This window comes from Sceloporus occidentalis, unplaced genomic scaffold (assembly GCF_023333645.1).
Source record: "Sceloporus occidentalis isolate IW3139 unplaced genomic scaffold, rSceOcc1.0.p SCAF_3, whole genome shotgun sequence".
Lineage (NCBI taxonomy): Eukaryota > Metazoa > Chordata > Lepidosauria > Squamata > Phrynosomatidae > Sceloporus > Sceloporus occidentalis.
Genome location: NW_028316983.1, coordinates 239,312,714 through 239,325,523, shown reverse-complemented (window position 1 = coordinate 239,325,523; position 12,810 = coordinate 239,312,714). Strand labels below are relative to the sequence as shown.

Sequence of the window (12,810 nt, the reverse complement as noted above, 5' to 3'; positions counted from 1 at the left end):
AGGGTCACAATCTCCATGTTAATCACATAGGTAATTCTGTCTAGTCATGAGTCACTGTAACTATTGAACAGTTTCTCAACTCCTTCTGAACAGTTCCCCCAAGACATTGAAAGAGAAGCTACTTATGTATTCTAATTAAGTTTCTAATAATGTGAAGGTGCTGAAAGTATGGACACTGCTGCCTTCCAGATAACAGCTACTCTTAAAATGCAACTTTTTGAAGATGAAGTGGACTTTTTCTCAAAAGGATTTACCCATTCCATCCAGTGTTCAAGAAGAAATACAAGCAGTGGCCGTTCTAAGCAAGGGTTCACAGAACAGACACATAACTTGATTCTTGCAAATTTACTGTTAGTTTTTTTTTTTTTTAAATGATTTTTCACCCATCTACTAGGCACTGTAGCCCGTTACAGACTGCCAAAATAAAGCTGCTTCGGGTCTCTTTGGAAGTATGCTATTTAAATGATGCATGCATCCTAAGAATCCAGAAGCTCCACCAAAGCTGCACTCTAGGAATGGAGTGCGGCTTTGGCGCGACCTCCGGACTCTTAGGACCCATGCATCATTTAAACAGCATACCTCCAAAGAGATCCGAAACAGCTTTATTTTGGCAGTCTGTAACAGGCCAGTGTTAAATAAACTGGCCTTTGCTTAGAGCTTACTATCCAGATGACACCAAGCATCAGGCATATGACTCTCAAAATTGTATGCCGTAATACATGTTTTCTTCCTTAAAGTCTCACAAGAGTGACTGGCTGTTACTTTTGCATACTGATTTCTAAAAGCATTTTAGTCTTGGTGATCCAGTAGAATTTAGTTCTGACTACCTCACTGAAGCACAAGAAGAGACAGACAATAATGCAAGAAGGAGACAAAACTAAGCAAGGAGAAAATGGGGGAGGGGAAAGAAGGGAGAAAGTTTTGACAACAGATTTGAATGAAGAGAAAGGTGAGTTGATTTTGCAATGGATTTGGTTAGCAAAGGAGCTAAACAGGAACAGAATGAAATTTTGAGTGTTTGTGTCTTAATGCTGGTCTTGATATTGTTATCCTTTCTTATAAGGTGGCCGACTTGATCCCACAGCTGTCAACATCCTCCAGCAAATCATAGAATTGGGTTCAGAACCCCATGATGCAGCTTCTGTTGCCTCCGTGGTTGCCATGACCCCAGGAACCGTTACTGTTGTGAAGCAGGTAAAAAAGAAAACCCTTTTAATTTCATGTGGCATGGTGCATGTTTATGTCTATGTCCGTGACCTGTTTGAACCAATTTTAGTTGAGCTCTGTGACTAAATATTAATATTTTCAGAACTTTGGAATAATAAGCTGAGATGGTCTCCCTTCAACTAGGCAGCTCATTAGTAGAATGGTCTTGCAGCACCACCTTGAGCTGTGTTTGCTTCTGGATCCAGGAATATGCATAAACGATGAGCCCAAAGTTGAGCATAATTGAGTTGGTGATTTGTGCATATCAAGATTTGGAGTGGTGGGCTGTTTTCTACATATTATGTTGAAATATTTCTCACAAGCCCCTTATGCTTTCATAGTGGTGACTGGGCATTTATTCAAACAACCAACATGCGAAAATACAGCAATTCAGAGTGGTGTTTACAGATGGAGGTGTTGCTTGTTTTTAAAATGTCTTCATGTCACATTACTTCCACTTTAAACAGTTATTTGCCAGAAGGTAATCAGAAAGATTTGAGGCTTTAACTAAATTAGACCGCTCCCCTCCCCATTTCCAAACCAGAGGGGAAGGAGGAGAACTTTTCTTAGTTTAGCTATTCTGGCAGGTTCTAGAAGGGTGAAAAATGCTCAAATTTCAACATGGGAGAGATGTTCTCATGTGTGGACACTTCCATGCAGGGCACTTTGAGACAGGTGCACTCACACATTAGCAGTTTCCCTTATGTGAGAACTGAGATTTTTTTCAGACTTTATTTACATATTTAGTGTACCACAGAGGTGTAGAAAGTGCAGGTAGCAATTTGCATGTACCCATTAACCCCACATTTGCAACCCCTCTAAAGCTATGGGGCCCTCCAAATTTTAAAAATGTGTGAAATTTCACACAGAAAATGCCCAAATCACAGAGAAAAGGCAACAGTTTGTGTAGGCTTGTTCTCCATCAGTTCCAAAGCCCTCCAACACAGCTGATTTTCAACCAAAATTGGAAGTGATAGCTCATCAATTTGTGGAGCAGCACAAACCTGTCATGCAACCTATCAAGGTGACATGGTGTAAAAATTGGTCCCTGGCACAGTTGCCTGCCTGTGCAGTGCCATATGCCTCCTGGCTCACTCAAACAGGCACTTTATTTGAAGGTACTATGCTTATTCCAAGGTTAGGTTGTCATGTTCCAGTAAAAATGACTGTTTAAATTGTCCTTGAGGTAATATTTCTGAGAAAATCAACCAGCACTTTCCTTTGCATTTCTGAGCATCCCTCTAATGAAGTACTGTATATACTCATGTATAAGTCTAGAAATTTAGGTTTAAAAATTGACCCAAATAACCTGAGTTGACTTATCCATGGGTCAATGTAAGTATTGCATTTGAACACACACACTTATATATGGTGAAAGGCAAGAATTTAATCTGCCCTAGAAGCACTTACCCCCTCCTACTCTTTCATCCATCCAACCCTTAGTATATGCACTAATAGTTATGCCTGCTGGAATTTTGTAAGTTCTTTGGAATTGTTTTCTGTTACTTCATCCTTTATTTTATGTGCCTAAGTCTTACCCTCGACTTATCCACGGGTCATATCAAAATCTAGAATTTTGGCCCCAAAACTTGCCCTCAACTTGTATATGAGGTTGACTTATAGTCGAGTATATACGGTAGACATCTGGTAACTCAGTGAGGCTGTGAAGTTGCAGAGATGCTGCTAAGGACATACTTTGATTTATTGGACTTCACTGGACTGTGAAAAAAGGGGTTTCAGATAATAGTGAAATGGTATGGATATATGTTTGTTTTTGTTGACTTCGTTATTTAAGAGTTTTATTCGCACATAAAAACACATTTCAGTAACCTGTATGTTTTAGACAGATGTATGATATATTTCACAAGTCTTTACTATAAATTTTTAGACTTTCATCCATTTGAGCATACTAAAAAAGATTCTGAAGTTAATTGCCAAATTACTTCTTTTGCAGTTTCTTTTAAAATCTTTTGGGTGCTGACATTATTTTAATCTTTATAGTTCTTTTCAAGTTAAAAAAGAAGAAAACTGTGGATAATAGTGTGCGATAAAGCAAATTTATTTATATATGCACAAAATCAAGAGTGGAAAAATATTTCACATTCCTAGGAACCATTATCAAACACCGAGAAGATAGCATAATGCTCAGCAAGCACTGAAGGGCTTGATACACAATTCTGTTGCATTGCTCAGAATTTCCCACACATTCTTCAGTTTCAACAAAGCCAGACCTACCTTCAGTCCAGAGATCAAACACCCTCACTGTCAAACAGCAACCTGCAATGCCAGACACAAATGACTTTTAAAAAAACTTTAGTAAGGAGTCACAAGCCCATGATGTTTTATTGCCTGATTGTCAGGCATTGTGAGTGCCCTTATCAGTACAGCTTCCCAATCCCAGTGGTGCCAGGTTTATCAGAGCAAATCTGACTATGCTCAAGTTGGAGAGAAAGATTTCCCCCCCTAACAGTCATGGCATTATCTTTCAGTGAGGGCAGGACACCACATGGCACTGGGCATATTGTTAGAACAAAAGGAATACAACTTAATTTGTTACAACTGAAAGCCGTGACTTAGCATGAGCACAGGTTGGGGAATTGGACATCCTCTGCCACTTGTTGGGAACTCACCCCTCCAGTTTGGCTGGGTGGAACGTAAAATTTCCAAAAGTGAGATTTCACATGGGCAAAAGCCAGAGAGTAGTTCTTCTGTTCCCTTTGAGTGAAACAAGCCCATACCTTCTCTGAGCTGGTTTTGGCCTTGATTGTCTAAACCCAAGGTCCCTTAAGGAGACACTCAAACTGGGGATAATGGTCACACACATACACTTCTCCCCAAACATACATGGCAATGCATGCCCAAAGTTTAACTGCTTGGGCTTTGAGAAGGGAAATTGGAAGAACTGCTTAGATTCAGGCCAAAATATGGTTTGAGCAACCAAGGTTAAAACTGAACTGTCTGCCATTTCCTCAGCATTTGAAGAAAATGAGGACTCTCTGATTATTCACCATATTCATAAGAAAAGGGAAGAGACTCTGGATGGATATTACATTGACTTCTTTTCCTTTGGACAGGAAGTTGAAGGGTTTTAAGGCACAATGGTATTCTCACCAGTTCTGCCAGTGAGAGATAGAGGACTACACAGGGACAGGAAGATACTGAAAGTGAATACAGTAGAGTCTTGGTTATCTGACATTCAGTTGTCCAACATTCCAGATTATCCAACTGTTGGATAACTTGGAGGCGTGGCTGTGGCGCAGTCCCCTCCTCCAAGGCTTGGGTTTCCTCAGCCAGCGAGGAGTGTGTACACTCCCTGCTTGCTGAGGAGACTCAAGCCGAGGAGGCGAGGGCTGGGCTCAGTCCTCCCCTTCCCGGCTTGGGTTTCCTCAGCCAGCGGGGAGTGTGCACACTCCCTGCTGGCTGAAGAGATCCAAGCTGAGGAAGGGAGATGGGGAAGGGAGGCGAGGGACTTTTGTCCCCAGTGGTGGTGTGTGCGCATGTGCACGCGCGCCATCATTGGGGACAATCTGGATTATCCAACATATTCGGTTATCTGACTATAAGCCTGCCCATTTATGTCAGATAATCAAGACTCTACTGTAATTGGCTACATAGAGGGTGTAGATGGGAGTGATTTGGCTTCTGGGACCGTGGTCTTGACTTCTTAGACAGAGGACTAGTCCTAGTGGAGGAAGGTAAATATGACTTTATAGATAGAAAAGAGACTTGATGGAATGACTCCCTTGATTGGAATATAACAATTGAAGAAAAACCTGTTCAAAAAGAATAGCTGTAGCAAAAAAAGAAGGGGAGTACTATCATCCCTCCATATTCGCTGGTGTTAGGAGCACAGAGTTCCTGTGAATGTGAAGAAACTACAAATAACATACACAGTATATTTTTACCTGTGAGAACCCTTCTCTAGGAATCTCTAGGTCCTCCATAGCAACTGTGTGGTGAACATTGACCATAGAATTAATAATAGTAGTAGTAGTAGTAGTAGTAGTAGTAGTAATAATAATAATAAATAATGTTTATTTATATTTCCTGCCTCTCCCAGGTGGGATTACATCATTAAAATGTTACGTAGTAGAAAATACAATCAATAAAATACTAATACTGAATTCACCAACATTGCTATTAGTTCTCTAAAATAACAGTTCAGCAGTTAGCCAACAATCATAGTCAAGAGTGGGGCGATCATCATAACCTTTTATATGGAGTCCAGTGGATAAGCCTGCCAGAAAAGATCCATTGTGCTGGAAGAGATACAGATGCTTAGTGGAGTGTTCTCTCTAGGGATCTCTAGGTCTTTCTGTGCGACTTTTTATTAAAGTTGATCACAGAGTTGCATTGGAGGGCCTAGATATTCCTAGAGAGAACATATTAATAAAAACCGTGAATAATCAAATTCGCAAAAGTCAAAACAGCAAAAGTGGAGGGATGAGTGTAGTATATGTTAAATACAGTTTCAGTTGTACAGAAATCCATGATCAGAGTGGACCAGTTGGAAGTATTTCCGTTAAAATAAATGGAGAAATAAGTGAAAGCAGCATTGTGGTAAGAGCCTGCTACAGACTATGAAACCAAGACTAGGTGGCACATGATGGTTGTCAGAAACAAATCTCAGAAATATCAAAGATGTGGGAATTAGTAGTTTTGGAGGACTTCAGTTAACCTGATATCTACTGAGAAACTAACTCTGCTGCCCATAAAATTCCTGATGATTCTTGGAGATAATTTTTTATTTCAAAAGAAGAAGAACTTTATTATGCATGAGCCAATCATGATCTTGCAGACATGACAGAAAGGACATTGTCAATTTACATTTTTAAAAAAATCAACAAGCACAATTATTGATCAGAATTAACAATACATAAAAGCTAAAAAACAACAGATATTAAAATTATAAAAAACCTCCATCGATACAGTTGTGACTTAGCTCCTCAGTGAGACTAAGAACAGTTAATAACTAATACAAATTATACATTACAAATCTAGAACAAGATAGTATTTGGCAAATTTTCATTAAAATCAGTAATTTGTCAAGATCTCCAACTTCACTTTCATAGCAGATGTAATAATTTTTGCTTTTCTAGAAACAACATAATAATCTGACACAATGAATAATGTATTTACTTTTGCTCTCAATGCTTCAAATCACTCATCCCCTTACCAGCTTTGGACTTACTTAACTAAATGCTGTTTCAGTAGTAAAGAGAAGATTTCACAGAGTGCTGGCTATACCTATTTGGCTATATGCTGGTAGAAGACCGAATTCATTTTTTGTTGGAGTGGGTAAAATATGCCAATTTAAAATCTGAATACATTGCTCCATTTTCTTTCTGTTAGGAAAGCTAAATCTCAGAATGAGCTCAGACTGGCTAGCAGCAGAAATGTTTTTTTTCACATAGATTTGAAGCAAGAGAATGATCTTTTTTAAAAAATGTAAGTGGGTCACTAGTTCTGTAGATGATGGAAATGCTGTAGATGTTGTTTATTTGGATTTAAGCAAAGCATTTGATAAAATCCTCCATGATATTTTGATTAGTAAAGTGATTAAATGTGGAATAGATGGAAACTGTCAGATGGATCCATAACTGGTTGGAAAACCATGTTCAGAAAGTCATCACCAATGGCTGCAGTTCAAATGACGCAAGTCTCAAGTTGAATATGGCAGGGTTATGTCATTGGATGAACACTCTTCAATGCGTTTATCCATAGATGATGGGTTAGAGAGAATCCTTATCAAGTATGTGTTTGATATAAAACTAGGAAGGATAGCTAACATATTGGAAGACAGGAACAGAATTCAAAAGGCCCTGGATAAACTAGGAAATTGGGTGGAAATTAGTAGAATGAAATTCAATTGAGACAAATGCAAATTTGTACATTTACACTACAAAAAAACAAATACACAGATATTAGGATGCGGGATACATGACTCAGCATGTATAAAGAAGAGCTTGGGGTTATTGTTATAAATTGAACATGAGGCAGCAATGTGATGATGTAGCAAAGAATATTTTAGACCGCCTTAAAAGAATAATTGTTTCTAAGACAAAGGAAATAATATTCCCACTATGTTCTGCTCTAGTCAGGCCTCCTCTGGAGTACTGTGTTCAGTTCTGAGCATCTCAGTTTTATAAGGATGTAAACAAGTTGAATTAGGTTCAGAGAAAGGCAACAAGGATAGTAAGAGGCATGGATAAAAAAAACATACAAGGAAAGGTTAAAAGAATTGGGTATGTTCAGCCTAGCGAAGCAATGACTGAGGGGTGACATGATTGCATTCTTTAAATATCTAAAGGATTGTCACAAAGAGGAGGGTGCAGACCTGTTCTATACTGCCCTAGATTGCAGGATTGCAGGACCAGAATTAATGGGTTTAAGTTAAAGGAGGGTAGATTTCAACTGAACATCAGAAGGAACATCTTGAGAGTCAGAATGGTTTGGCAATGGAACCAGTTGCCTGGTGAGGTGGTGAAGTCTCTTTTTCTGGACATCTTCAAAAAGAGGCTGGATAGCTACCTGCTGTGCTTGCTCTCATTGGGTGTCCTGCACTTAATGGGGGCATTGGGCTCGATAGCCTATGGGACCCCTTTTGACTCTATAATTCTGTTTTAAATAATAAATAATAAACTGTTTATTTATAGCCCGCTTTTCCTTGGCAGATCAAAGCGGGTTACACAGAAGTACACAGATGTACACTTTACAAACAGTAATCACATAAAAATCCAAATCAATACAGTCAGCCCTTCTTATACACGGATTTTTTATACACGGATTCAAGCATACACGGTTTGAAAATGTTCCAAAAAAGTATAAATTTACCTTGATGTTCCATTTTTTATTAGGGACACCATTTTGCTATGTCATTATATTTAATGGGACTTGAGCATACACGGATTTTGTTATACACGGGGGATCTTGGAACCAAACCCCAGCGTATAACAAGGGTCCACTGTATATAAACTATTAAAAACAGTATTAAAAGTACAAGATTATTATTTTTATTACACAAAAATATGATATATACAATATACAAATATGGATATCGAACAAATACAAACATAATACACAACAACGCATGGATACATTAAACATACATGCTTATTCATTACTGTTTAAAATTCTCTTCAAGTACTTCCAGCAACCATTATGGTACTTAGCTATCTTAACATATACTATATTCCACCACATCCAGCTTGAATTTCTTAGCTTTTGTTATCCTGTCTATCTATCCTAGGATAGAAGCCGAGTATAACTCAATTCCAGTTGGAATCTCCCAGAGTAATAAGGGCCTATAGTCTAGCTTCTTCTAGAATAATCAATATATTGAGACGCCATGCCATATCTATGATATCTTAAGCCCACAATATAAATCCAAACATTTCCATCTCTTATTTACTATCTTCATATCTTTGTTCCTCAAGCTCTCTGTCAACATATCCATTTCCTTAGCTTGGCATAGTATGGATTGGATCCTCTAAAAAGCAAATGCTCTAAGATCGTCCGCAAATGCTCTTGCTTTAAAAGAGTGTTTTCTAATACATATTCCCTTGATGTCATCGTTGAACCTAATATTGTTCATTAGAACTTCAAATGCTGCTATAAACAGAAGGTGACAAAGGGCAACCCTGTCTCGCTCGATGTTAAAATAATCTGTTTTCTCGCCATTAACTAAGAGCTGCGCTCTTTGATGACCATATATAGCAGATATCCATGTTAAGAGATTGTTGCCCAAATTCATCTGTCTTAGTAATTCTTTCAGAAAGCTCCAGTGTATCCTATCAAAGGCCTTCTCTTGGTCCACCAATAACAAAGTACAAGATTAAAACCACACAATGACTAGCTTAAAGTGCTGGTGCAACGGGGAGAGAGCAGATATTACAGCATCTGGGGGAAAGCCTGTTGGAAGAGGAAGGTTTTTAACCTCTTCCTAAATAGGTCAAGGGAGGTAGCCGAGCGGAGCTCACTGGGAAGAGAGTTCCAAAGCTGCGGGGCCGAGATAGAAAACGCCCTCTGTGCAGTCACAGAATATTTCGTGTCTGGAACCCTCAGCAATTGCTTCCCGGCCGACCTGAGAGCGCGGGGCGGATTATATGGGGAGAGGCAGTCCTCCAAGTACCCTGGGCCCAAGCCATTTAGGGCTTTATAGATAATAACCAACACCTTGTATTGCGCCCGGAAGCGAATGGGCAGCCAATGTAGATCTTGTAGGACAGGTGTTATATGGCTGGTCCTGGAGCATCCAGTGACCAACCTTGCTGCCATGTTCTGCACTAATTGAAGCTTCCGGGTTTGGTACAAGGGTTGCCCCATGTTACAGAAATCCAACCGAGAGGTTACCAGAGCATGTACCACCGTTTCAAGGTCCCCCTGGCTCAGGTAGGACCGCAGCTGGCGTATCAGCCGAAGCTGATAACAAGTGCTCCTGACTGTCGCATCCACCTGAGATGTAAGGTGGAGCGATGAGTCCAGAAGCACCCCCAGACTGCGGACTGAGTCCTTCAGGGGGAGCATGACCCCATTCAGGACAGGTGGACAAATATCCATCCCCGGGCCTGGGGAACCTATCACAAGTACTTCCGTTTTCTCTGGATTCAAGCTGAGTCTGTTTTCCCTCATCCAGCCCATTACTGATTCCAGACAGGCATCTAGAGGCGAGATGCCATCCCTGGTCACAGCATCAGTCGGAGACACAGAGAAGCATATTTGGGTGTCATCAGCGTACTGATAACACCGCACCCCGTGTCTCCAGATGATCTCTCCCAGCGGTTTCATGTAAATGTTGAATAGCACGGGGGACAGAATGGCTCCTTGAGGGACACCAGATGTAAGTGCCCTCTTATCGGAGCACACGTCCCCCAGCTGCACCATCTGGAATCTGCCCGAGAGGTAGGAACAGAACCCCTGGAGCGCAGTGCTCCCGATTCCCAACTCTGCCAGGCGCTCCAGAAGGATACCATGGTCAATGGTATCGAAAGCCGCTGAGATGTCCAAGAGCACTAACAGAGTCACGCTTCCCCTGTCCATGCCCAGACGGAGATCATCGACCAGGGCGACCATGGCAGTCTCGACTCCATAGCCCGCCTGGAAACCAGTTTGAAATCGGTCTAGAAAATCAGTATCATCCAAGACCGATTGAAGTTGAATGGCAACCGCCCTCTCGATCACCTTCCCCAAAAAAGGCAGCAGCAAGACAGGCCAATAATTACTTTGAATCAGGGAGTCTAGGGAGGGCTTTTTTAACAGCGGTTTTACAATGCCCCATTCATTTGTACAGGAGGCTCACCAAAACTATATGGGCCCCTAGGAGACAGCTACCAGCTTTCCACCAAGAAGGTAGCACCCTACCTTTATTCCTGACCCCTTTGTAGACTTCAGACATGCTCTCAGATAACGCTGAGGACCCTTGCTTAATATTATGCTCCCCAAAGTTTTCTGTGGTCATTTGATATTACTTGTGGGTGTCTACTCAGTTGCAGCTGTCACCATGAACAGCAGGGGGCTTCCAGCAGAGCATTTATTCAAGGAAAAGGACAGGCTGGTCCACCTCACAGTTTAACTAACAATGGTGCCTGTTTTCAGGTGTGGCAAAATGATCTGCAAAATTTTCCTGCCAGCCTTTGCCCCCTTGCGGCTTCTCAGCAGCACCTTCTGTTCTCCTTTATATGTCACCTGGTTCCCCAGGGTGTCTCTGCTCGGCGGAAATGATGAGTCAGGGAATCAGGCTGACAGCCTGAGAGAACCAAATTAGCTGAGGACTTGAACAATTCCTTGGCCAGCCTTGCAGAAACTCAATTAAGTTGAGCTAAATAAATGCCCAGCAATTCTTTGTTGCCTCATTCTCAGCTCTCTAAAAATGTTGTTGAAATGTGCATGCATGCATTTATTCCAGAGTTGTAAGAGAATAATAAGAGAAAACAAAAAAGGGCCACTGAAATTCACCAGCCAATACACTTTTTAAAATAATGTTTTAAAACTGGAACACAGTGCTGTAAAAATGCACACAAAAAGCAAAGGAAAATGGTTCATTCAGGTATCGTATTGTGAAATCAGCAGGAATCATGCTTGGTCTTGACCTCTGCACAGATTTATAAAGCAGATATACCATAGAGCTGCAGGATGTATAAACAAGGGCACCCAAAATGATCCAGAGATTGATCATCTACCTTGTTAATAAAAACTGCTTGAGTTTTGCACGTGGGGAAAAAAAGTCTGACAATCCTAGGGTATTTATAAAATAATGAGTACTCTGAATGGAGCAAAATTGTTTGCTCTTTTTCAAAAGAACAGAGGCTTTGGGGACAATCCAGCCATGACCTTTTTGTACAGGTATATTAAAAATAGACATTTTCTCACTGTGAACCTCCCAGAGAGTACTTATCCACTGCGGAATGGCACCTGTAGAACCTGATAAGGTTCTTTGGCCGTTTTTCCAGGAGAGGTCATCCCAGCCTCCCAGACCAGACTAAAAAGCTTAAGGCGGCTTTCTACCACTTTGACACTGGGCTGTCAAAAATTGTGACAGCTCTCATGACTTTCCTGAAAATGTTGCATGGGAAAGAAGACATCAGCCAAATCAATCACATTTCTGGCAACTTTAACTGCCTTTTCCATATACATGAAGTATGTATATAAGAACAATCGGAGGAATCTAAAGGCCTCTCTTGTCCAGAATTTTGTTCACATAATGACCAATCAGTAGCTTCTGAAGGATGGGAATTGAATGCAACTGCATTCTCCATTCTTATTACACCCCATCTCACACTCCCAAGCAACAGACATACAGCCTCTGAAACTAGATGATACACAGCTGTTGTATGGTAGCTGTTGATGGTCCCATCCTTACTTTATGATTAATCAGCACCTGGATAAACCCATGGGAAGAGACAAGTAGAATGCCCTCTAGGAAGTTGAAAGGACAGAACTCACTGTAAGAAAATATTTGTTTGTTTGTTTTTCCCTGAGGCTTCAGAGGTAATTTATTCTCTTTGAGATTTACAAGAGCAGTCACAACTAGAGAAGACCTCATTTTATAAATAATAATAATAATAAAATCTTTATTTATATCCCGCCCTTCCAAAAAGATCAGGGCGGCTTACAAATGCAACAGTGCAACAAATACAGGTTAAAAACACAACAACATCAGAACCAATACAAATTTAAAAATAACAATAAAAGCCCCATTAGCCCATCCTCATGGCCACGGAAGAGGAGGGAGGCCCACAGGATGTTTAGTCGGGGAATGCCTGCTTAAATAGGAAGGTCTTAAGATCCTTCCTAAATTGGGCCAGGGTAGTAGATGAGCGGAGCTCGGTGGGCAGCGTGTTCCAGAGGGCAGGGGCAGCTGTGGAAAAGGCTCTTCTAGAGGTAGAAGCTAGCCTAGCCCCTGGCACCTTCAGCAATTGCTGCCCAGATGTTCTAGCATTTACTTCATCAGAACCTTCTGCATTGATTGGTGAAGAAGTTGATCAATTTTTATGAGGCTGATTTACAAGTGTCCTTTTCCAGAAGGAAACAAATAAAGGACCAGGCTTTCTGAACTGTGCCGTCATCTCTTGGTAAAAATGCAGTGCCCCTGGTGTGAGCTGGTTT

The 12,810-nt window shown here is 40.8% G+C and overlaps 1 protein-coding gene across 5 annotated transcripts in view; it reads left to right on the top strand.

Annotated features, from left to right (window-relative positions):
• Nucleotides 1-12,810, top strand: part of ZFAT (zinc finger and AT-hook domain containing) — a 191,863-nt gene that overhangs the window by 163,228 nt on the left and 15,825 nt on the right. For 4 of the 5 annotated variants that reach the window (XM_089518003.1, XM_089518001.1, XM_089518002.1 and 1 more), the window contains one exon: nucleotides 1,064-1,194. In XM_089518003.1, coding sequence (XP_089374129.1) covers nucleotides 1,064-1,194 — 131 coding nt within the window. Of the gene's footprint in view, nucleotides 1-1,063; nucleotides 1,195-12,810 lie in introns of those variants that run through there. The other variant, XM_089518006.1, reaches the window with a different exon arrangement.